We start from the raw sequence: 27,046 nt of genomic DNA on the forward strand, positions 1-27,046 counted from the left end.
TGTATATATATATATACACACACACACACACTAGGGGCCCGGTGCACGAAATTCATGCACTGGGTGTGTGTGTGTGTGTGTGTGTGGGGGGGAGTGTCCCTCAGCCCAGCCTGCCCCCTCTCACATACTGGGAGCCCTCAGTCGTTGACCCCCATCACCCTCCAATCGCAGGATCGGCCCCTTGCCCAGGCCTGACGACCCTCATTTCCCCCCATCACTGGTTCTGCCCCCAGCCCAGGCGTGATGCCTCTGGCCCAGGCATCAGGCCTGGGCAGGGGACCCCCAGACCCCTCTGATAGCTGGCTCTGCCCCTTGCCCAGGCCTGACGCCTCCGCCAGAGGTGTCAGGCTTGGACAGGGGACCCCGATCTCCCCCCGATCACTGGCTCTGGCCCCCGCCCAGGCCTGAGGCCTCTGGCCCAGGAATCATGCCTGGGCAGGGGACCCCCATCTCCCTCTGATCGCTTGCTCCACCCCCCGCCCAAGCCTGACTCCTCTGACCCAGGCTTCAGGCCTGGGCAAGGGGACCATCATATCCCCCCAATCCCCGGCTCCACCCCCCGCCCAGGCCTGATGCCTCGGCCAGAGGAGTTGACCCTCATCACCCTCCGATCACCAATCACCGGATCGGCCCCTTGACCAGGCCTGAGGCCTCTGGCAGAGGTGTCAGGCCTGGGCAGGGGACCCCCAGCTCCCCGTGGTTGCAGGCTCCGCCCCTGCCCAGGCCTAACGCCTCTGGCCTAGGCGTCCGGCCCGGGCAGCGGGGACCCGCAGTGGCAGCGGGGGGCGCCGTGATCGTGCGGGCTCCACCCCTGCCCCTGCAGGACGCCTCTGGCTGAGGCATCCGGCTCGGGCAGCGGGGACCCGCAGTGGCAGTGGGGGGCGCCGCGATCGTGCGGGCTCCGCCCCTGCCCCTGCAGGACGCCTCTGGCTGAGGCATCCAGCTCGGGCAGCGGGGACCCGCAGCTGCAGCGGCCCGCGATCGTGGGCTTTGCTTTAGGCCCAGGCAAGGGACCCCTAGCTCCTGGGACTTCCAGCTTTGACCGTGCCCAGCTCCCATCGCTGGCTCCACCCCTACTTCCTGCTGTCACTGGCCAGGGCGGCAAAGGCGCCTGATTCTCCGATCATGGCTGGGGGGCAGGGCAAAGGCGGCCCCAGGGCCGCCTTTGCCCTGCCCCCCGGCTCTTAGCTCCCCCCTGGGTTTCCGATCACTGTCAGTGGCAGGGGGCTTCTTCCTGCTTTCCCTTTCGCCTCCCTGCATTGTGCCTACATATGCAAATTAACCGCCATCTTGTTGGCAGTTAACCGCCATCTTGTTGGCAGTTAACTGCCAATCTTAGTTGGCAGTTAATTTGCATATAGCCCTGATTAGCCAATGAAAAGGGTAGCGCCGTATGCCAATTACCATTTTTCTCTTTTATTAGTGTAGATATATATCCTCATTACTTATGTGTAATTTTGTCTTGTTGGTTTTAGTCCATTATTGCTGTCTTTCTGGATCATTTCCACTCTTAATTTTGTTATCAGAGTATTACTTACTTCTCTTGGTCTTATGTTATTGATAATCTGTTCACAAGGATAACTATGAGGACCTTCATAAATCTGGAGAAGTTTCTAAAAATCATTGTGATTAAATTATAAGCAGTTTAATTTTAGGTTAATTGTGTTTTAATACATTATAATTCTTCAGAAATTGTTAAAGCAATATGTGATGTTTATTTCTTGGAATGTTAGTATAATTGAAATGTTCCATTCTTCAATTATATAGGATAATAGAAATTTTTTGTTATTTGCTGAAAAGTTTGCACATTTTGTCATTAGAAAACAGATATTTTAAACTTAATAGATTTTAATACAATAGAACCAATAAGCTGCCAATAATATCCTTAAGGAGGTTTTTTTTTTTTTTTTTAACAAAATAGCATTTTTGTTATTTCAAAAGTAAAATGTGCATTGTGTAAAATTTAGAAAAATAGGAACTTAAAACCAACAAGCAAAATTTTTGTTCATAATTTCCCCTCTATTAAATAATATTATATAACCACTGTTAAGTATCACTTCTTAAGAAAACCTTCCCTGTCTTGCAGATTATATTAGGATCCCTAAGATTGACTCTTAGAAAGTGCCCACTTTCTAAGTACTTTAAAGTGTAATTTCCCTTTGTAGCCTTTCCTATACTCACCACCTGTATCAGCTGTCCATTACTAAGTAACAAATTACTCCAAAACTTAGTGGCTTGAAATCACAACTATGTTATTGTTCACAATTTTTGGGTCAGGAGATTTGGCAGGGAACACCTTGCTGTAAAATGTTGACTAAGGTGGCTGGAATAGACTAGAAAATAGACTAGTTACAGACGTAGTTAAAGTTTCTTAGCAAAGGGAGGAGGGAGATGATTAGAACCTATTACTTACTCCTTGATGGTGTGAAGGATGGAATAGGGTTGGAAGAGATGGATAAAAATAGTTTAGTAAAGAAACCACAGTTGCTTTGAACTAAGGAAGATGTGAATGGGGTAGGGGTAGGAAAGTGAGCAGGTTATGGGAGACATTTAAAAGTTAGAACCAGCCGAAGCTGGTTTGGCTCAGTGGATAGAGCGTCGGCCTGCGGACTGAAGGGTCCTGGGTTCGATTCCGGTCAAGGGCATGTACCTGGGTTGTGGGCACTTCCCCAGTGGGGGATGTGCAGGAGGCAGCTGATCGATGTTTCTCTCTCATCAATGTTTCTAACTCTCTATCTCTCTCTCTCTTCCTCTCTGTAAAAAATCAATAAAATATATTAAAAAAAAAAAGTTAGAACCAATAAAACTTGGTAAATGTTTATATGTGGGGGAGTAAGATGATTTTAAGAAAACGCAAAAGTTTAAGGTTTAATAGCATGCCATTATCAGAGAAAGTAAAGCCAGCAAGCAGTAGGTATACATTTAAGAGAACATAAGATATGGAAATATTGACTTGCTTCTAACAAAATACTGAATTTCTCTAATAAACTTGGCTAACTCATGATAGGGTATTTTTTGTGTGTGTTTTGTTTTGTTTTTGACTTCAAATAGTTGAGTTTACAAAGTAGAGTTTAGTATGGCTCTCAAGTACCTGAGATAAGCCTGCCCTTGTAATCTTTATCAGTATTCCTACTCAAATGAAAATTCAGAAAGATATAGCCTTTGAGATTAATTTTGAGAGTCTCCCTAGATTCACTTAACTGATCAAACAGTAAAGATTTTTAATAATTTAAATGTTAACTTTAGTTGTCATTGACAGCCAGCTTACTTATTCCCTCTCTTCTCTCTCCCCAGTTCTTTAGCTCTGCCTGATGTTTAATAGATCTTTTTAGTTTGTTCTTTGACAGTGAAATTATTCTGCATAAAGTCTGGATGTATGTAACTGTGGTTTGAAAGTGAATTTGATTAAGAAAAAAATGAGAGAAATTCTTTTTTTAGGGCTCCCTATAATGCTTGTCATTATGATTCCTTTATTTCATTTTGCCTTTAGCACCTGTTTCGAGAGTTCTACAAGCAGCCTCACATTTGAAGACTCACTAGACCGATTCGCAGTTGTATTCCTGACTCTGGTTTATTAGAAAAGATAATACACAGCAGGACCAGCAAGGGAAAAAGACACATTAAGCAGAATCTGGAGGAAGCCAGGTGCAGGCTTCCAAAGTTCCTCCCTTTCATAGGGTGGGCCGAATGGAATGTGCTTTCTCCTGCGGTGTAACATGTGTCTAATGTTTCTGGCCAGGCAAGCTGCTTTTCAGATTCAAAACCATTCCTGGCTGATGTGGCTCAGTTGGTTGGGCCTTGTCCCATGCACCAAGAGGTTGCAGGTTCGATTTCTAGTCAGGGTCCATGCCCCAGTTGCAGGCTCGATCCCTTGTGGTGGGCCTGCAGGAAGCAGCCGATTGATGTTTCTCTCTCTGTCTCCCTCTCCCTTTCTCTGTCTCTTTAAAACATTCAATAATATTTTGGTAAAAAGATTTAAAATCAGGTTTTATTTTATTTTTAAATCCAGGTTTTTTTTTATCAGGAGCTGGTTATGTAGACACTGTCAGCATAACTAGGCACAACTACTGAAATTCTAGACTCCCAGAAGGAAAGCAGGTGTTAGCTATAATGACATTTTTATAAACAGCTAGGCAGTCTGGTACAGTGTCTCATGGGGATAAAGCAGCCTTAATCACATAAGGAACATTGTAAAAGTCAAGTTCCCAGATGTCACCAAGGACAGTCTTACAAGCAGGCCCTTCTGAAGATTGCACAGCAGACCTGCAGAATTGCCACTCCTCTTTCCCAATTCCAGGCTGCCATATTGCTATTCCAACTTTCTGATTTTTTGATTCACTTACATGCCACCCTAACCCTTATTATATCTTAAGTTTGTACTAGGTCTAAAGATTTTACTTTCCTTTTTGATTGTGGCCTCAATTAAGTCTTCAGATATTGAAAATGCCAGAGAAAAGTAAGATGTGTTCTTGAATAGGTCATCTTTAACAGAGGGGAATGGCTTGTCTCTGGACATAGAAGTCTGAGATTTTTCTACCTCTGTCCAGCTTTAATGACAGCCACAGGGACAGTGCCATTTTCAAATGTGTTCTTACTCTTACTTTTTTTTTAAAAAATATTTCTTTATTGATTTCAGAGAGGAAGGGAGAAGGAGCAAGAGATAGAAACATCAATGATGAGAGAGAATCATTGATTGGCTGCCTCCTGCACATCCCCTACTGGGGATCAAGCCCACAACCCAGGCATGTGCCCTTGGCCGGAATTGAACCTGGGACCCTTCAGTTTGCAAGCTGACGCTCTATCCACTGAGCCAAGCCAGCTAGGGCTCTTACTTTGACTTTTATACTCATGGTTATTTGTGTATTTCTTCATATGTCTTGCAGTTAAGTATTTTTTGTTGTTATTTACTGAGATTTTAGAACAAATGTGGATTTTCTTTATGTTTCTGAGTTTTCCTTTTTTATGTATGTTTTGAGTATTACCTGTACATCAGTAAGAGATTATTTAGAATTATAGGGCATAGAGGATCTCTAGAATATAGCTAAAACATTTTCGTTTGTTGTAATGGAACAGTTTCAGTTTCTATGACCATGAATAGGATGAATAAAAGTTAGTGTAAGGCATTTATTTTTTATCTCCATATGTTTTATCCTTTTTCCCCCTCTCTGACTATTTTCTATCTAAAAGAGGAAAGGAGAATAAATAATATAATCGTACTATTATAATGTTACAGAAAAACCAGAGAAGAACCAAGCAACACTTAGAGAGATGGAGTTACATTTATTATTATTACGCGGGCCCAGAGGAAAATGTCTCTCAAATTCTGGGCGAAATCACACAGGAAGTTTCCTGTATTTATAACATCTTACCCTCTTTGTCTCCCAAATATGGGGTTCTGTTCTGGTCCCCTTTGCAAATTCTTAAAGAGCACCTATGTGCTGGCGCTTTGTGACCTCGACCAAAGGCTTGGCCTGACGCCTGCACTGATACCTTCGTCTGGAGAAGGTTTAATGCCTCTCTGAAATGGGAGTAGCCTTATTTTCCTTATTATTTAACCCAGCAAGCATTTACAGAAGCCAGAAATAGCAGGGTTAAAATTTTAAACAGCAGTTTTTATATAAGATGGATGCTTCAGTAGCAACAGCTTTAGCACCTTTAGGGATAAGGATAAATTGTCTTCTTCCTGGATTTGTTATGATTTGTTTAATTCTCTGGACTGCTTCTAAAATCTTTAGGAAATTGGAAGAATTTGTATAGAGGAAAAAATTCTCATATTAATGTTTTTTAGGGGACAAATATCCAAATTCCAGAGGAAGAATAAGCAAATAACTATTTGAGTACAGTACTTCATCTAGTTAAAAATGTCATCACTTTTAAGATTTAAATTATGTACTGCTAATGAGATAAAAACACTGGCCACCTCTTCCTCCCAGGCATGCTACCTTTTCCCTTTTCTCTCCTAAGTTCCAAGGGCCCTTCTGTTGTCTCTGTAACTTGTTTCCTGAGCCCATTTCCTCTACAGCTCACTTCTACCTCTGTGACTTTCTAAATAAACTTTCTCTTAGAGTTTGAGTCTTGGCTTTGAATTCTTTTCCTAGCCAGAACTCAAGTACCAATGAGGTTGCTGAACTGACAAGGTTGGTAGAGCCCATATAGGGGTGACATTTTACTTTTCTAACAAGGCAGGGATATCGAGGTCTTTATTTGGAAGCATTTTAAAGGCTTTATTTAGGTATATTTATAACTGACATGCAACAAAATGCACTTTTCTCATGTGTACTATTTGGTGAGCATGGACATTCTGCTCAAGCTGTAAAATGATCACACATAAAATAAACTTCTCTCTCACCCATATACAGGTTAGGGTAAAAGTAGGCTTACAGATGTAAGTATGCAAAACAGTTTATTTTCTTTTTTAAAAAAATACATATTTTATATATTGAAAAATATTTTTATTGACTCTTTCCACTGGCCTAACACCTCTGCCAGTTCTCACTGCCAACAGAACTGCCATGTTTGTGGAGTAGAGCAGAGGGATGGGGACAGCTCCTCCTAAGGTGCCAGGCTTCCACTATTCTTCTCAAGAAATTCAGTTGTTTTTTTTTATGAATAAACTCTAATCTTGTTTCTTGCCTTTGGTTGATCTCTAGAGCACAAAATGGTTGTCGTTGACAGTTTATTCAGTTTTATATTACAAGTTGTTTTTTTTTACTCCTTTACTAGGGAAGACCAACTTCACAAATTGATTCTAAAACCTGGGAATATTATATATCAAAGTCAAATGCTCTTTCCTCTAATTCATGCTTTGGGGGAATAGAGAACAACATACATTTGTTTAAAAAGGGAAAGAACAAAGAGAGGTGGATGGATGAATCTTGATTCAAGGCTTAGATTTCTAAGTAGCATGAGTCTTTTACCTCTAGATAAATTTGTGAGCTCAAACCGGTTAATTGAATGTTTTGGTGGCTCTTGTGGAAGGTAGACATGTGTTGTTTCTGCAGAGTGAGCCAACTGTTGTTGACATAGTACTTTTATAGTATTCCTCACTTTGTCACAGTTTTATGAAATTAGTATTATAATTATGATCATTTTACAGATAAGGACATTTTTAGATTAGTAATTTGGCCACACTCTCAACATTTGCATGCAATATAGATAATACTTGAACTCATTTCTTCTGACTTCTTGTTTTTTATAGTCTATATAACTGCTTGCCTACCATGTCATAATTACTTGCAAACTCTTTGATTTTCTTGGCATATTTATTTATGTAGGTGATACTTGAAGTTAGAACAGAACAAGTTATAATAATCTTCTTGAATTTTCACTAGAGCTCAGTTCTTTTCTTTGAAATGATAATTCTTAACTTATTGAAGAGCCCCTGTTCACTCACGCAGTTTTTAAGCAAATTGGTAATAGAGAAAGAGCCCATGGCAGCTTCCTCTGCCAGCTTCCTCTTTTTTCTTACTCCATAGATGCAGATTCTGCCCAAGAAGCCCCTGCATTGCAGAGGGACTGGAGATCTGTATGATCTGTTTATTTCGCAATTGACAAGGGTAAGGGGGCCTTTATGATGGGGGAGGCGCTTGGGTGCCCTGAATTTAGCTTTATGAAGCTGGAATAACATTTCTTTTGGGAATACTTAAACTTAGTATTTTAAAGAGCTTTTATGAATTTTATTTGTCCTACATCAGTAAAGTGTCAGGCTATTCATATTAAAGAGCATTATTATAATGGTGATCCCCCCCACCCTCTTAAATCCTGTTCAGAACAAGTCAGACAAACATGATTTCATGCTTCTAAAATTCCAAATCTGGGATCATTTAGAATATAAATAATAATATATGTAAGTAGAATTTCACTATAATGAACATTTTAAAAGGTTTTGGATAAACATCTATTTCTATAGCCTATCATAGTTCTTCTTTATTAATCTGCTCTATTCCTTTTCCATGAATCTGTCAATCTGTGGAGTGAAAAGGGGATTTGTGGTTGTGCTGTAAACACTGTGAGTGGGTGTGGTGTTTTATTATCGCTGTTAGAAATTAAAACCTGCTTCTTGGAATCTGTGGTCACCCTAGATGCCAGTAGAATTGAGTTGTATTTTCAGACTGTCTTGTTTCTGTTTATTAGTACAGGTATAAGTGTAATTGGGGAATCGTATGGGAGCCAGCATTAAGTGTTGTAGGCCTCACTTGACAGGTTTATGGAACAAATGTTAGAAATGGTGGTATTAATAATAGGAAAGGACTAAAATAGGTGAGGAAGAGTTTAATGTTCTTTTTAAATTGTGGAAGTATTGGGCAGATGATTCCAGCTTTGATGGGTAGTTGAGAAGACTTGACTTGGTGATGGTCTGATGGGCTTATTTTTATTTTTGAGGATGTTATTCTACCTGGTAGTAAAATAATTTTGGTTACCTAAAGAAGTGTTGTACATTTCTGTAATTTAAATGGATATTTTGAGTATTCTGTACCTCATTTTTTGTACCTCTCATTTTTAAATGGTCTTCTTTAAACATTTAATTTATAGATTTTAAGAATTCAACAATACGTGTATTATCTTTACAAATATTAATATATGTTCCACTTTTTAGTGCAAACACATTGAAAACTATTTTTATTCTTATTCTTATACTTCTCAAGTGACTTTTTTTTTCTGTTTTCTTTAAGCCATAAGGATGAGTTTACCATTATTCCTGTACTGGTTGGAGCTCTGAGTGAGTCAAAAGAACAGGAATTCGGAAAACTCTTCAGTAAATATCTAGCGGATCCTAGTAATCTCTTTGTGGTTTCTTCTGATTTCTGCCATTGGGGTAAGTTCTAGATTTTAACCTATGATAGCTATTATATACTGTGGTTAAAGGTATCTTTTCATTCTAAGCTCTGATTTTCAGTTCTTTATCACTTTCCTTGGAAAGTTTTACCTTTTGCAGCAATGTTTAAAAGTGAATAAAAAGTCTGTTGGTCATTTAAAAGGGATCAGATTATAATAGTGGATTATGGATGCATTTCCAAAGGCGACTGGTATAATTGGATTCACAGTGTGAGGGCATCCTTGCTTAGACACTTAACATTAGTGGGAGTTAAGATCTTTTAACCCCATTTCCAGGTAGAGTTGTGTGGTAGATGCCCGAAATTGGTGTTTTGGTGGATAAAACTAATTTTCTTTTTTAGAACATAGAAGAGCACTGTGTGCGCTGGCAGTCCTTTTCCACATTTCCTGTTTTGTAATTGGTCTTTTTTCTTTCTTTTTCTCCTTTGATGCTTAATTTTTGCCCATAATTGCCATCAGTTTAGAGCTAACCTCCAACGATTGTAACACGTTGGCTATTAGCACTGTGGTCTTCATTGGTAAGGACTCCTATGTGATTTTTGTTATGATTGCCACTTAAAAGAATAAGGAAGCTTCACAGTGAATAGATCATAAAGTAAGTGAGACATTTGTAGGTGCCTCTTTCAGTAAATGTTGATTTTTTCACATTCTTGGGACAACATTTGCTCTCATTTACTGTTCCAGAATGTCTCTGAATTCTGTTCCTGTAGGACATCTCTTGGCTTATGTTTTCATTGGTTTAAGGGTGCCAGGATCTGTTCATCCTTCAGTTATTTCTTTGGTTATAGAGAAAACATACGGCACAAGACCAGAAATTTTAAGGTAGAGTGCTAGAATGGCTAGAAAAACATCCTCAATGAGATACAGGGAGCCCTGGTTTTTCACATCGTAGCCATTGATTGCCAGTATTGATTCAACGTTTATCTGGCCTGTTTAGGCTGGTATTTTCTTCTCTTTCTTTGTGCTATGAGTGGCCTAGAGATTTCAGTTCAAGAGAACCATCCTTCCTAATGGTATTTTTGTTTAAGGCGTTAATTTCTCAACTGGGGATTACTCCTGGGCGTTTGGAAATGCCTAGAGACATTTTTTTTGATCATCACAACTGGGGTGGGGTGGGAGCTGGGGATGCTATTGACATCTAGTGAAAATAGTTCAGGGAAGCTTCTAAATAAACATCCTATAATGCACAGGAAAGTTCCCTACCTCAAAGAATTATCCTGCCTACAATATTAGTAGTGCTGGGGTTGAAAGCCCTGGTTTAGGGCATGCAGGTAGCTGTGCTACTTTACAAACTTCCTCAGAAGCTCTTCAGGGTTCTTTAATAACAAGTTCCTTTGGCTACCTTTGGCAGAAGTTATTTTTATGGGTATATTAGTTACATCTGAGGACTAGGTAAATGTTTCAAAAGAGTTTCTTGAGAATTCTGAAGTTTAGTAATAGCTTATCTTAAAAAGTAAGGTATGTCATATTGAAAAAAGGGCTATTTTTCTTTAGTATTGTAAATTTGCATTGGTAATAATGTTTTAAGATTCTTGAAGCATGTGCTCCCTCTTCCTTCACTTTTAAGGCTCTTGTGATTCACTTCAAATCACTCTATGATTTAAATAATTGGTTCTCGTGATACAGTTTTTCAGTCTAAGCTCTTCGAGGTTGGCACCATGTGCAACCACAATAAAATGCACATAAACATCAGTGGACACCTTCATGTGTGCTTTTCTGTGGTATCATCCTTTTTACCTCAGTAATGCATTAGAAAGTAAACAAACCCTACTGCACTACTGTATTTAAGTACAGTGTTGAGAGAAAAATGAACTTTGTTTTACATTTTACCTATATCTTAGAAAATTATTTAGGTCATTTGATCTCCTTATTTCTTGAAAACTTTGGTATTTAAATTGTAAGATAGGATTTTCTGGTGATATGTTAGCTATGGAAAACTAAACAGAGACTAAAATACACTTATATTTACATCTGGTGGTTAAGTAAAAATAACTTTTCCAGTTGTTTTTTCAGTGTTACTATCACTAACTATATTCATTAAGTGCTTACTGTGTGCTTAGGGAGAACACTGTACTAACTCTAATTAGGAAATTTGATTGAACTTAATTGATTATGGTACAGTTAATAAAATTACTCATATATAGCAGATTTTTTGTTTTGTTCTTGTAGACTAATATATTAAAGTGCTGACAATGACATTTTTCATTTCTAGTCACTTTTCTTTATATATTGTCCAGCTTTTGTGAAGAATAAAGTGAGAAACTTGGTGATAGAGACAGTTGGGAGACTTAGATATAGTTGGAAGAATTTTGCCTTGAATTATTTTGTTAGCCAGTGTCCATTTACATGAATGACTTTCTTTAAAAAAAATTTTTTTAATTGATTTCAAAGAGGAAGGGAGAGGGAGAGAGAGATGGAAATATCAATGATGGGAGAGAATCATTGATGGGCTGCCTTCTGCACACCCCCTACTGGGAATCAAGCCCACAACCTAGGAATGTGCCCTGACCGGGAATCGAGCCGTAGCCTCCTGGTTCATAGGTCGATGCTCAACCACTGAGCCACACTGACTGGAGTGACTGCCTTTTTTTAAAAGTATATTTTGCTTTAAAGATGCTCATATTTAAGATCCCACTTAGCTTTATTTAGACTTGAAAGAGATATTAGAGAGATAAAAAGTACAAAGACTAAAATACTCTTAAGTTTTCTTCTTGGGTGAGATGAGCTAAAGAGAGAGGGGGAACCTAGATTTTGTTGTGCCCCTTCTTTCTATGCCCTCATTTGAATTCCCCTGAAAACCCCTGCATTTCAACTCCTGCCTTTTTTCTTATTAGCCCAATAGAATGATGTTTCCCCCATAGTGCTTATAACGTCCCACCCCTTTTCATCTTTCCTGTTAACTTTCAGGAAGAGTGACATAAGTGAAAGAACATTTGCTACCAGTATTTGGTTAAATGATGTTGTCCCCATACATTGTGTACTTACTAAGTTCCACATTCTACAGGATGGCTTCATATAAAGAGAATTTTGCCTGAACCAATTTAGTTTATGTAATTAGTAGAATTTTCATTTCATTTTCCTAAGTTTCATTTTTACTCTTCCCCATATATACTGTTAATATTTGTGTTTTCCTGACCTTCCTGAAATTTCTTTTTTTTTTCTTTTTTCTTTTTTTTTAACATATTTTATTGATTTTCCACAGAGTGGAAGGGAGAGAGACAGAGAGCCAGAAACATCGATGAGAGAGAAACATCGATCAGCTGCCTCCTGCACATCTCCCACTGGGGATGTGCCCGCAACCCAGGTACATGCCCTTGACCGGAATCGAACCCGGGACCCCTCAGTCCGCAGGCCGACGCTCCATCCACCGAGCCAAACCGGTTTCGGCCTGAAATTTCTTTTTCCAATTTTATTTATTTATTTGTCTGTTTGTTTATTTATTTATAAATATTTTTTATTGATTTCAGGGAGGGAGGGGGAGAGAGAGAAAATATGAATCATTGATTGGTTGCCTCCTACACACCCCCCACTGGGGATGGAGCTCCAACCTGAGCATGTACCCTGACCAGGAATCGAACCATAACCTCCCAGTTCATAGGTCAACACTCAACCACTGAGTCACTCTGGTCCGGCATCTATTTCTAAATTTAGATTATTACCAGCTTTCATTAATAAAATTTTCAGTTAACTTTATTTTTTTTAAAATATATTTTATTGATTTTTTACAGAGAGGAAGGGGAGGGATAGAGAGTTAGGAACATCGATGAGAGATCGATCAGCTGCCTTTTGCACACCCCCCACTGGGGATGTACCCGCAACCAAGGTACATGCCCTTGACTGGAATCGAACCTGGGACCTTTCAGTCCACAGGCCGAAGCTCTATCCACTGAGCCAAACTGGTTAGGGCAGCTCTTCAGTTAACTTTAAAGAAGTTTCTAAATGAAACTGGAACTAAGAAAAATGGATTATTAAAAGTGGATCCATGTTTTTATTTAATTTTCCTTTAATGATTGTTTTAAATACAAATAATTTTCAATAGATTTATTTGTTAAATATTACTGATAAATTATATTATTTTGTTAAAATATGAATAAAGTTTACTTCTGTCACTTTAGCAATTTTGGATTTTTATTTGTCTACGTTTATATAATTTCTTATATTTGTCTAGGTTTACATAATTTCTTTTTCATAAATATGTGACACCTATTAAAAATGGTATTCTCCTAAATATGTATATCTTTATTCATATTTGTACATTAATATGTATAAAAAGTGATTATGCATACTCTTCTTCCTTTCTGTTAGTCTCTTGGGTTATGAGGGCATTACTATTTTATAAATATTTAATTTAGTTTGGGTGTAAGTTAGCTAATTCCTGACGTACCTACTCTAGCTTTGATATTTATACATAACAGATTTCACATATTTAGGTTTTTGATCTTTTGCAAGTTTGAGAGAAGGTTAATACTTTTATATAATAACTAAGATTTCAGAATGAAAGGACTATAGTATGTTGCTTATAAAAATGATTATCTTATTTGATGCTACTCAGAATATAATTCCTTTGTGAAATACATTTTTTCTTTGATAATGATTTCAATTATGAATGTCCCCAGTTTTAGGTCCTTATCTACCACACAGGTTCTGAGGGTTAACTAAAATATTTTAAGACATTTTAACATAAACATAAAGTGATTAAGTGAATGTATAACAGTATAATTTTTACTAGACATATGTCTGAAAGTCTCTTATTGACTGATCTTTTGAGGGCTTTTAGATCATCTTTACAAACTCATTGTTTAATTCCACAATCCAGTTTATAGTTTAATATTGAGGTTTTCGATACTTTTTTTATTTTTTGTTTCAAAGTACTTAAAAAGTAGTATTGATTTTTGTACCATTCATTGTTCTGTTTGTCCTCATTAGTTGATTGTTGTGTGTTAAACAGACATCCCTGGAGCTTATTCTCCACACTCTGTGAATCCACTCATTAATCACCAGTCACCTTTGGAGATGGGAAAATTACTTACCTGTATTTCTTTTTCTCAGAAAGCGTGCTCTGGAATGGATTCACAAATGAGCTACCCTCCTTCTCTCAAAGAGTAAGGTTTCTGCTTTACAGGATTTTTTTCTTGGGTTATTTTTTCTCTCATCTTTTGAATTTGAAAAGAACTGAGGGAAGGCACCTGAAGAAACTACTGACATACTCACTAGGGGAGTTGCAAAGCTTGTGCTGTCCTAGGGGCAGTGCCAATGGCTCTTAAAGCTAGAAAGCTCATACTTGGAGGTGAAACAGGGGCTCAAAGAATCCATTTTCCCAGTGTACCTTCTGAAAGGATAAGTTTCAGGTAAGTAATTTTCTCTTACTATGTGATATGCTTTATTCATACTTACAAAAGTGCACAAGTCCAGTCCTCCAGGTGCATAGGCATCTGTGTTTGTGCAGTTTAGGGGGTTAAGCTTTATTGAATGTTAGAAGAATTGTAAAAACAAAATATGTCTGCTCATGAGGTACATGCAATGATAATGTATTACAAGTCAACAATAAATATTTAATTAAAGGTACATTTATGATCAGGGTATTGTGCTAGTGTTGTCATTTCTTTTATTTCTTATTAAATAAAATCTTGATAAACTTATTTTTTAATAATTAGAAACAAAAAATACCTTTTGAACTCAAGTTCCAAGTGATGTTTAACTAAAATTGCTCATACACACACACACACAGGCTAGGATAATGGCAATTACTTACGTTATTTTATGTTTTTAATATGTTTTTATTGATTTTAGAGAAAGAGGATGGGAGAGGGAGAGAGAGAAATATGGATCAGCTGCCTCCTGCATGCCCCTTACTGGGCATGTGCCCTGACCAGGAATGGAACCAGGGACATCTCGGTGGATGGGATAGTGCTCAACCAACTAAGCCACACTGACCAGGGCCAGTTATTCACTTTAAATTAGATGCTGTCTGTATGTATATTGACCAGAATGAATCGCTGAAATAATATTTAAATATTATACAATTAACATGTTAAACGCCATGGCAGTCACCGGTGACTGAAACGGAAAGGAAGACAAAACAGGCTTGGTGCCTAACGTGTTAAAAAAATTATTGTGAGATAGTTTGAGCTACCATAAGTAAGAGTTTTTCCATATAGTAGCTATATGTAGTGTGGATTTAGCTCCTTAACACATAGATTCGTTAGAGCTCATCAAGTATTTCTAATCAATTCTTCAACTACTAAATGCAAGGTGGCTACTAAAGAATAGCAAAATATTAAACATTTACTCATTGATTTTCTGTGTATTTTGTCTTATTAAATTACATGTTGATTTAATATTTTAATGTTTCAAACATTTTATATACTTTTACTTCAGAAGAAGTTTTTAAGTGAAACTTACCTTTAAAATGATAAAATGGGCAAGATAGTATTTTAAAATACAGTTATACTTCTCACTTAGGATTAAGGCAAGTCTGGCCACCTTCTACCATTTGAAACAGTATCTCTGAACTTGGAAATAAGCAAAACAGACTTTTGAATAGCAAATGGCAGTCACAAAGTTTGTGAGTTTTTCTCTGGTTTTCAGAAAAGGCAGTTATGTCCTGGTCACAGGGATTATTGACTGCTAAAACTAGTAGCTATCTCCAGAAGCAAGAAAAAAGAATATATTAGTGTATACCTGAAGCAATTTAGCTTCCAAGAGTATTCATCTTAATTTCTTACCAGGATATTACTACAGTGATATTGAGTTAGAATTTCCTTGTCTAAGATTGTTCATTTAATTGTTCACTCAAAGATTTTGGGCAGCTTTGTCAAAAGAACTTGAAATTGAAGTGGACGTTTAATACCACTGATTTGAATCAATAAATTATTATGACAGGTTGTAGATTTATCTTTGAATATTCTGACAGTCACCTGGCAAAGAAGAAAAATGGGGTAAATTATATAATTTTCATTATTCATAGAAGGAAATACATAAATTCTTTAAAGACAAAAGAATCTATACTTTTAAATTTTGATAGAAATGTCTGATGAATTACTTAATATAGGTGCATTGAGTGATGAACTGTCACTGTCTAAGAACTTTTTCAGTGCAAGATCTATAGTGGATCTGTGTTTACCAATAGGTTTTTATATTCAGAAAGCAGACAATTGTCTCAGAGCCTGTTGCTTGATTCTAGGATATCATGTAAGATGCAATATTGATTTAATAATGGCTCTTGGGGGAAAATAAACTGCCACATTGAATACTTGTACATAGTAATGTATATGAAAAGTTAAAATGTGACAGTTAAGGAAATATGTATAGTGTAGAGATGTGACCATTAAATATGGTCAGCATCAACAATTAAGTTTTAAGAAATATGATGTCTGGTTTTTCAAAAAAAGACATCAAATGGGTTTTATAATTTTGCACCGTTCATTATTTATAACATGATATTTTTTAGCAAGATAAACAGAAAACTTAAAAATCTTAATTATCCAGTCTAAGAAATCTGTCTTATCAGGTGTGAGAATAATAATTGGATATGTGAACTTGATCTGAAAATGAAGCACAAGACACATAGTGTGTGTATTCATGATTGGTGTGCTGTGATATTTTCCAAAATGCATTTTGTAAATCTTTTAAAATAAAGAAATAGAAAAGTAATGAGTTCTTGGAAATAAGAGTGTTGCTGAAATAAAGATTTAGATGCAACATAATCAGTATAATGATACTCCACAATTATGTGGGTTTAGAACACATTGTTTTAGGTTTTCTTCTGACTTTAGTAGGAAGCAAAGTTTATCTCCTCAGTCTTTCGTTTTCTATCTTCTTTTTGAGCTTCTTCTATTTTACCCTCTGGAGAATGGCTAACCATCGAATGTTCTGTGCTTGCACCCTTATTGAGATCTTATTGTCAGATTAGGACTGTTGTGTTGTGAATGCTATTTTAAGGCACTTCTATTGATCCTTTTCCAAGTAGAAAGTTTTGCGAAAATGAGATAAAATTTTTTGAGGTAATAAAAATCACACAAACCACATGTATCTCTGATCTACACTTTATTTTTTTTTCTGTAATAGAGATCAAATCTTTCATTTGTACAGCAAAAGCTAAGCTTTCATTGACTTGTTACATTGAGAGTTTTCTTAAACCAGAATTTCTTGCATCATACTCTTTGGGTTTACTCTCCATTTTAGACTGATATAATATATTTAACAATGCTTCTAACTTTTAAGCTGTTTTGTTTCCTTAGTCTTTTGTATTGCTATAAGGTTTTACAATTTGAAATAGTTTTAACATTATAAAACACTGGTGATATATAATCTCTTTACTACCTTCCCAAATATGCCTTTTATTTTTATATACCAAGGGCTCTTGGGAATGATTTTCTCAGAGGCTTAAGCTGTGCTTTGCCTTCCTTGAGAACTGAAATTATTTGGTAAGCGATTGCGTTCTTTTTAGCTTCTAATTTTTCCCTATTTTATTTTGTACATGATATTTGTTTCAAGGTCAAAGGTTCCGTTACAGTTACTATGATGAATCCCAGGGGGAGATTTATAGATCCATTGAACACCTAGATAAAATGGTAAGTCTTTCAGGTGTGGGGTTTTAATGCTCTAAGATTCTTTTCTTTAATTAATTTCAGATTAGTGATTCAAGACTTAATATGTTGAAACAGTGGACTAATAATTCTTTATCTTTAAGTGTGCAAAGTATAGTTTGTAATCATATCAATATTGATTATAAAAAAAATCCCTGTCCTATTAGTGGGAATTTCCTTCATCTTAATTTTATTTGATTAATGAGACAACTTAAGAATAATTAGATACGGATTTTTGATATTATTTGGGGGAATGTGTTAGTTTTAGGGACACCGGGAACTAATGCCAATATTTACTGTTAAGTGGAAAAAAACAGAGCAAATTCTTAGTTTTTTTTTTTATTAACTAGAGGCTCAGTGCACGAATTCGTGCTCTGGTGGGGTCCCGCCAGCCTGCCCTGATTGGAGCCTGTCGGGGCTGGGCTGGTGGGGGGAGGGGATGTGGGAGTTTGGCCAGCTGGCCCTGCCCTCGATTGGGGTGGGGGGGGTGATTGAGGGTGGGGCTGGGTGGGGGGGGGTAGGGTCCGTGGCCAGCTAGGGGGAGGGGCTGCGGGCAGTTGGTCGGCTGGCCCCACCCCTGATTAGGGTGGGGGGCTGATCAGGGTGCAGTTCGCATCAAAGCAACTGGTCGTTCCAGTCGTTTCGGCATTCCGGTTGCTTGGTGTGTATGTATATATATTTTATTTTTGGCTATTTAGATTTTTCTTAAATGGAATTTCATTTTTTTTTTAATTTTTAAAAATATTTTTTATTGATTTTAGAGAGAGGAAGGGAGAGGGAGAGACAGAAACATCAGTGATGAGAGTGAATCATCGATTGGCAGCCTCCTGCATGCCCCACATTGGGAATTGAGCCGGTAATCCTGGCATGTACCCTGACCGGGAATTGAACTGTGACCTCCTGGTTCATGGGTCGATGCTCAGGCTGGCTGTTATTTTAAATACAGAATATAAAAATGATTTTATTTTTACCTAGCCCAGAAATACAGTAGACATTGATCCTATAATTTTCCTTGAAGTACTATGGTAGTCATAGTATTTCTTTTAATGTTTACACAGTCAATAAATCATTTTGGTATCTACTCATAACAGAATATTAAACCTAGCAAGTATATCACTTATGTGCTCTGAACTTTGATAGATCCTTTCAATTCTCTAGTCCTCAACTTGTCATCTCTGAGATGAGATACTTGGAGTAGGTAGTCTCTAAATTGTCTTTAAACTCTATCAGCCTTGAAGTCTGATTTGTTAAAATCAACTTTACCACTGTGTTAGTAGCTTTATGCATATGATTTAGTACAAGAATATTTAGTCTATAGCAGATAAAACGTTTTAGTAAGAAATCTGGATCTGAACCTACAAGTAGATTATATTGCATAATATATTTTATTAAAAGCCAGATGGAATGAATGCAAATTTAGTTACTTACGAGATTTTTATTTAAATTTATTTTGTTACTTTAAATACAATTATAGCTTAATACTTTTACCTTTGGGATTTGTCTAGATTTCAGTTTAGTTTTCTTTTGACTTTATTATGCTATCATTTCAGTCATTTAATTCTTTTCTGGCTTCTAGTTCTAATCTTATTTTTCTGAGCTTCAGGTATCAGTTGCCTCATCGCTTATTTTCTTCATACAGCTAGTAGGTGTCTGCTGTGTATCTGATACTCTGTGTAGCTTTGGTGATGTTAAGAGGAGAAAACATGGTCTCTGACTTAGTGGAATTTATAGTCTAGTCTTTGAACAGACTTAAACAGACGTTATTACAATCCAGAAATAGAAGAGATATTTAGGAAGTAGTATGGACACACTGGTCTCCTTAATGTTCCTCAGTAATGCCATATATGTGCCTAGCTTAAGACCTTTGCCCTTTTTGCACTTGACTGTCTAATTTACCTCAGGGCTTTGCTCATCTTTCACCTTCCCAATGAGGACTAGTGGCCACCCTTTTTAATTTTGCATCCTATACACTCACTCTATTCAGTATTCCCAACCCATCTTACCTAGTCTACTTTTTCTTCTAACAGACTAAAACATTTACTTATTACAGTTATGTTAGGATATTTTTTCCCCACCAATGTATCGGATGTACTTAGAATAGTGATTAGAACATAATAAGTAGGTGCTCAATAAATATTTTTCAAATGAATGAATTAGTGCATATTACCATCCAATATGTATAATTAAGTTAAATGAATACCCTAATTGTAAATGACAAAGAAATAAGTGAAAGTAATTTATAATAAATCAATATATATTTAATGTGAATGCCCAGGCACAACTCTACTAATAAAGATATACTGAAGGAGTTAGATGCTTACACACATAGTATCATTAATGGGACAACTAAAAATGCAAACTTAGTAAAGTTGTAAACTAAACAAAGTATATAATCTTCCCTCACTTTATAAGATAGTTCCATTTCTGGGAAATCTGTATATTAAAATCACATGAAACTTCTTTATGTTTGTATGTAAAATAGACTTAGGATGTAGATAATTATAAGCAGGTTTTCACCTACATGGAAATGGGAAAGTGTCATGGGATGAGAACAGCACTTTGTGTGTGGGACTGTCCTGGATTGCAGGACAGTCAACATCCCTGGACTCCATCCACTGAGTCCCCCAGTAGCATCTTCTCATTATTGAGACAACCCAAAACTGTGTCCGCAGCTTTTTATTATGCTCTATGGTGAACAGTTATTGTATGAATGTATCCTGCTTTATTCTTCATTTTAGTACTTACTACTATGTGATTATAGCTTAGTATTTGTTGATTTCTTTGGCGATAACCTCCCCTATTAGATTATAAGCTTCATGAAATCAGGATCTTTGTCCATTTTGTATCAGCCTGTCAGTGGGTACTAAGTATATATTTATTGAATGAATCGATGGACGATTGGATGGGGAAGTGGTGAGAAATGGAGCCAGAGAATCTAGAACAGGCGATTTAAAGAATATTAATAGGAAAGTGATAAAATCAGATTGTATTTGAATAGATCATATAGCTGCAGTGGAGCAAATGGATTGGAGGGATGCCAGAGGAGAAATGAGTAGACTAGTTGGGTAATTCAGGTGAAAAATGGTAATTTAGACAGTGGATGGGGTAGTGATGTTAGAAGAGAGGGGGACAGAGTGGATGTGTTCAGTATATATAAAAGACAAATTTACAATAGTTCTTGGAAAAGGAAGTATCAAGGATGGCCCCTAAATATCTGGTTTATGCTACTGTGGGGTATTGCTGTTCACTTACGTCAGAAACATAAGCTGATAGGTCCAGATATTTTAGGAGGTATGGAGATCGTAAATTCTATTAGGGGATATATGCAGTTGCCTTTAAGACATTCAGGTGGAGATGTCAATCAAGTAGGCATTTGGATTACAGTGTAGGCACTTGTGGAGCTATGGCAGTAAACAAGCAGACTTGATCTCATAGAAATTTTATTCTAATGGAAGGGAGATACACATTATTTTTAAAAAGGTAACTATGTCCCCAGTGGTTAGAGCATTGGGTGTGGACTGAAGGGTCACGGGTTTGATTCCTGGTTAACGGCATGTACCTGGGTTGCAGGTTTGATCCCTGGCCCCTGGTCAGGGCACATGTGGGAGACAACCAGTTGATGTGTCTCACTTCGATGTTTCTCTCTCTCTCTCTCTCTCTCTCTCTCTCTCTCTCTCTCTCTCTCTCTTTCTCTCTCTCTCTCCCCCGCCCCCCTCCCTCCCTTCTCTGCTTCCCTCCCTTCTACTCTCTCTGAAAAATCAATGGAAAAAAATCCTCTGGAGAGGGTTAACAAAAAAAATAAAAATAAAAATAAAAAAGGTAAGGATGTGTGTAAATTAGTTTCCAATAGTGATATGTGCTATTTAGAAAATATTTAAATGGTTTTGAGATAGTAGATGATTCTAGGCTGATTGGAGAAAGACTTCCTTGAGGAGGAACATTAAACTGAAATATAAGTGATAAGGAGGAGCAAACCAAGTAATGATCAGAGGGAAGATCTTTGCACTGAAGGAATTGCCAGTGCAAAGACCTTAAGATAGGAAAGATGCTGGTGTGAGGAGAAAAGAAAAAAGTCCAGTGTTGCAGTAGTAGAGTAGGTAAGGGTAAGAATGGTTTGAGCTTTGGTAAGAGAGGCAGGGGTCAGTGCAGGGCTTTATATTCCAGGGTAAGAAGTTTATGTAAGTGCAGTGGGAAGTGAGGTGATCTAATTTACATTATTTTAAAGGTTACTCTGGCTGTTGTAGAGAATGGGTTTTACACCAGGGTCAGAAGTAGTAACAGTGGGTGTTGGTAGTAAGTTAGGGGGAGATGACAGATGGTAAATAAAGCCAGGCCAAAGATGAGATTGTCTACAGTAGTAGTCATCAATTCTGGTTTTACGATTGAAATAATCTGTGAAACTTTTTCAAATAGACTTGCCTCTGGAGATCCTCTTTGGTAGTATAGAGTCACAACATCTTTATTCCTAAAATAGCTTGGTAGTAAATTTGAATTGGTCCACTATGGTTCTTGATCTGTTGAAGTTTTCTCACCTTCTTTTCTCTTTATATTATTTGTGAACTTTAATCAGGCAACATTTAATTTTGCAAATGTAAGAATTTGCAAATCAATGAATGATGGTTTTTTGTTTGTTTTTTAAACACATTTTACTGATTCTTTACAGAGAGGAAGGGAGAGGGATAGAGAGTTAGAAACATCGATGAGAGAGAAACATCAATCAGCTGCCTCCTGCACACTCCCCACTGGGTATGTGCCCGCAACCAAGGTACATGCCCTTGACTGGAATCGAACCTGGGACCCCTGAGTCTGCAGGCCGACACTCCACTGAGCCAAACCGGTTAGGGCTATGAATGATGTTTTTAACATATGGAAAATGTTTTCCCCCAAAACATTGGCTTGCCTGTTGCTCTCAAGTGAGTGAATATAGTAGCATCCTTTGGAACTCTCTAGAACTGTGTTCATATCTAAGTACTTTAATAGTCTTTGTTATTCTGTGTTTGTGTTATATATAAACACCCATAGTTAATTCTTTTAACCTTTCTACCAACTGTGTTATTAGTTTATATTAAGAGTGCTGGCTTAATTTGTCTCTCTTGAGACAAATTGATCAGTTAAATAGATAGACCTTGGTTTCTTACTTTGAGGCAGAGCAGAAAAGAGTATCATTTACCCATTGGCATGATTATCATATTTTTCCTGAAATTACTGCTTTTATGCTAGCTTCAAAGTCTTTGAAACTTCAAAAGTATAAGTAGAACCAGTGAGCTTTAGGTGACTTCTAAATCTGCATCTGACTTACCTTACTTTAGATGTCCAAAGAAGCATAATTTTAAAATTTTTATTTAAATAGCCTGGAATATAATTTCTGAATAAATATCGAGTATTTGCTTCATATTAATATGATTGATTTTAATATTTGATATAACATTTGACTTGGAGATGACTTTTGCAGTCCATTTATTGAAGCATTTCTATTTATGTATAGATTTTTAAATGACTCATAAGTGTTCTGTTCTTGTATTAGCATGCTGTTAATTCAAGTTATAAATCAATTCTGGGAGTTAGAATAAATGGATTAAAGTAATAAGAATGGTTTAGCTCTGTTTGAATACTCATGTATGTATGTTTTTATACATATGTGTATATATGTACTCTCACTATTAGGCAGACTTTCTTATAATATAGTGTTTTCTTAATTGATTTATATAACCAAATGGTGAATATCCCTCTGTATATTTCTTATATATTTATTTCTTAAAGTATCATTTTATGTTATAAATAATCTCATTCGAGAACCAATATCTTAGTTTTCATATTCAGTTTTTTCAGAGCAAATACAGTGAAATTGGTGGTTCTCTTTGTAAGTATTACAAAAATGTTAGTAATTCTGAATTATAAATAATTATACATTTTGAAAGTTTGATAGAGTGAAATTATTTTTAAATATAAAATTTTAGATTTAACCTGTTTAAAATTTGTGTGATAACTAGTTTTGGTCCTTTTTGGTTACCAGAAAAGTCTTGTTAAATGTAGTTATTAAAAAGCTCGGAAACAGACAAAAGTAGGTTCTAGTTTCCAAAGCAAAAGAAAAATAGCTGTTTTTATTACAAAATGTTTATATCTCTAGCATTTGAGTATCTTGGAAATTAATTATGTGAAAAAATACATACATAAAGAAAAAAATATATAAGAAAACAAAGTGGATCTTCCAAAAGTTGTATTTGAGGGAGTGAGGTAACTGGTTATAAGATACAGATTCTGAAAGTCATAGTATTATTAGCTACTGACCATGGTTTTTTGGTAATTAGTACTTTGTAATTTCAGTAACTACAGTGACCAAAGCAGAACATATTTTAAGACATTGATGTTTGTTAACTTCTTAGATCACATACTTGAAACATTAGCCATACTTATACGTATTTTACATATATTACATGATTATTTTTTCTGTACCACTTTTGATGTAGACCAATATTTCAATATGGACATTGACAAATTACTTATGCTTTGGCAGAGAGAATCCAAAAATGTCATTGTAGTCATCCTTACAACTTCTTTTCCTTCCACATTTATTAGTAAACACTTCATTTTCTTTGAACTTCAGCTACTTTTCTTCCTTCTTACTCTTTTGAAATTGAAATTATTTATATTTGTCTATTCATACCTTTCTCTTGACTTAGACCAATAATTTCTTTAGTAGTCTTTAGCAATTGTAAAACATCATTTTTAAGATAGCTAGCTACTTAAGATAATGATTTAAGATAGCTATATAATACCATCTCTAAGGTAGTACATTGCTTCTTAACACAATGGTCTTTAGGGTGATGTTTTTTTCCTATAAATTTTTTTTCACTATATGATTTTATCTTGATGCCTCTTACAGAAACCAGAATATTTTCTGTTCTCATCTTACCTTCCTAAATGTGTACTCATCTTTCCAACATAAATGTATATACTCACTTAAAAAGAGTCCTAATGATTTGATAATATGATTAATTATGTGTTCATAATTAGAAGACATAATTCTAGTTTTTATTTCTTAAAGACCTCTTAAAAAGCTTAGCTACTCTTTTGTGTTTGTTATTTTAGAGAGAGATTACTTCTGGGAGATAATAATTAAATAAAATTTAAGTATTTTATTATATATAGATAAACTTTTTTCAAAGGGGAGTTTTTTGTTATTGTACCAGAGTCCTGAATCTGCAGTTCTGTCCGTTAAAACTGCCTATTTAGGTTAGGACTGCCATTGGGATTTGATTGCAAGCTTTCACCCTTTACTGGGAGAGTGCGGACAATGATTGATACCCTCTGCCCTTCTCCCCCTCAAAGTAGAGACTTAGCTTTCAATCTGAGAATTTCTTGCTGAAGGTACTAACTTCCTCAGAAATCCAGTCTTGATGGATAGACTTTTGGTGTTTATAACATCTGGTTTGTATCTTAGAACTGAATGGGTAGTGACCCACTTCACTGCTCCATATTAGATTCAATTCATGTGAACAAATATTCGGTTTACTAAGCTATAGGCAAGCTTTCCAGTGCCTGAACCTTAGATTCACTGATCATATCTTCCAGTGATCATATCTTCATATTTTAAGAAATGGAGAAGTTAATTAAGCATATTTGAGAAGCATTTTATTTTTCATCATCTTGGAATTTTGGTAATAGTAATTTCAAAATTGTTAGCATCAAAACATAAACATATACTAAAGCATATTTGCCAGTGTTCTGTATTACTTAATGAATGTCCCATTTTGCAATTTTATCATTATTGCTGTTTGTGAACTTCATGAATTTTTCAATTGTAAAGCCTTAACTTTTCTCTCTGTCCCTCTTTTATTAAAAGGCATACCTCTTAACTATCATATTCATCAGAGAATTGAATGTAATGAGATTGATTCTTGCCCTAGTAGGTACATAACACACTTTTGGGAATTAAAATTTTAAATTCCTTATATTCCATCACCAAGGTTTTTTTTTTGTTGTTGTAATTTAACCAGTATCTTCATTTTGAACATTTTATTTAGTAACGTCTTCTACATTTATAACTTTATCTCTTTTTATATGAAATTTCTTGGTCAGTTTCACTGAATTATTTTCTTCTAAAGTGGGATCATTATTTTCCTTCTCTTTGAATCCCTCATGTCAGTATATACATTTCATATGTTTGTTCAAAAATGTGCTTTGAGATTTTAATATTAAAACATACATTGGGCCAAAACCGGTTTGGCTCAGTGGATAGAGCGTCGATCTGCGGACTGAGGGGTCCCAGGTTCGATTCCGGTCAAGGGCATGTACCTGGGTTGCGGGCACATCCCCAGTGGGAGATGTGCAGGAGGCAGCTGATCGATGTTTCTCTCTCATCGATGTTTCTAACTCTCTATCTCTCTCCCTTCCTCTCTGTAAAAAATCAATAAAATATATTTTTTAAAAAAATAAAATAAAATAAAACATACATTGGAACCTCAATGCCACATAATTTATTAATGATTGGAATTCTATTTAAGGTAAGCTGTCCTAGACTTCATCCAAGAGCATTAAAATTCTCATATAACATCTATACCATATTATTTAAAGAGATTATTTAAAGAATTGTTGGTATGTCTTTGTTATACGAGGTAAGGCAGAGTAGTCAATGAGAAAGAGCCTAGGGTTAGAAAGTTAGAGGCAAGCTTTTAACCTTCTTCATGTCTGTTTCTTCATCGTTAGGGAGTTATATCGTGATTATCTCTATTTATGGAAAAGAGTTGTTACTTCATCTCTGCTTGGTTTAGAAATATATTGTGTGATTTTTCCTTGCACCAGAATTAAAATACTAATTGTTTATCTTCTAAGGTATTTCATCTGTCTCTGAGCTTACACCAAAGTCAGTGGAGGCTGTTGATGTGGTAGCCTTGTAGTTGGCAGGGGAAAACCAACTTAGCATTAATCACTGCTTGTGGATAAGTCTTGAGAGTGGCTAATTGATATGCAGATAATTTAAAGTTGATTATACATGCATATGCCTGTCTTCTAGCTATAGTTGCAGCAGAATGTAATAATGTTTATGAAGGACTTAAATATTGTGTAAAAAGATTATTTATTAATTAAATTTTGGTGCTGCCACTGCAATATTTGTGTGTCATCTGTGAGTACTATCATTTTTCAGATGACTCTTCATCTGATTACTCCAGGTGCTGTTTACACATTACTTGTTTTGTGGAAACATAATTTTAAAACCACACAAAATATGTTAGTTAATTCCCTAGTTAAACTACCATTTACATTTCTCCTGAAGGATATTAATCCAGTTTATTGAACACAAATGTGTTTTACCAGAATAAGAAAATAAGGTAAGGTGATGAGTTAGAATCATTAATTTATTTGCCTGATTCAGATGAGTTTAAGTTGCCCTTATGTATTTATTAATGTATTATGAACATATTATTTGAATGCATTTGCAGAATACAGAATTTAGTGTAAACAAGTGTCCGAGTCATAGTGATTGTTCTAATAATAGTCTACTAGCAAACATTGATTCTGAAAAAATCTTAAAGCATCCTAGTTTAAAGTATTAAAGAAATAAAAAGCTTTTCTTTTTAAAAATTTGTTCTTAAATGACCTACTTTGTTAGCCTTTTATTAATC

At 36.2% G+C, this 27,046-nt stretch overlaps 1 protein-coding gene across 2 annotated transcripts in view; it reads left to right on the forward strand.

Annotated features, from left to right (window-relative positions):
- MEMO1 (mediator of cell motility 1) overlaps window positions 1-27,046 on the forward strand; it is an 83,798-nt gene that overhangs the window by 53,220 nt on the left and 3,532 nt on the right. For both annotated transcript variants that reach the window (XM_081100828.1, XM_081100829.1), the window contains 2 exons: window positions 8,673-8,815; window positions 17,332-17,408. In XM_081100828.1, the coding sequence (XP_080956954.1) occupies window positions 8,673-8,815; window positions 17,332-17,408 (220 nt within the window). The remainder of the gene's footprint in view (window positions 1-8,672; window positions 8,816-17,331; window positions 17,409-27,046) is intronic.

The sequence above is a fragment of the Myotis nattereri genome, assembly GCF_964212035.1.
Source record: "Myotis nattereri genome assembly, chromosome: 10".
In the NCBI taxonomy this organism is placed as follows: domain Eukaryota; kingdom Metazoa; phylum Chordata; class Mammalia; order Chiroptera; family Vespertilionidae; genus Myotis; species Myotis nattereri.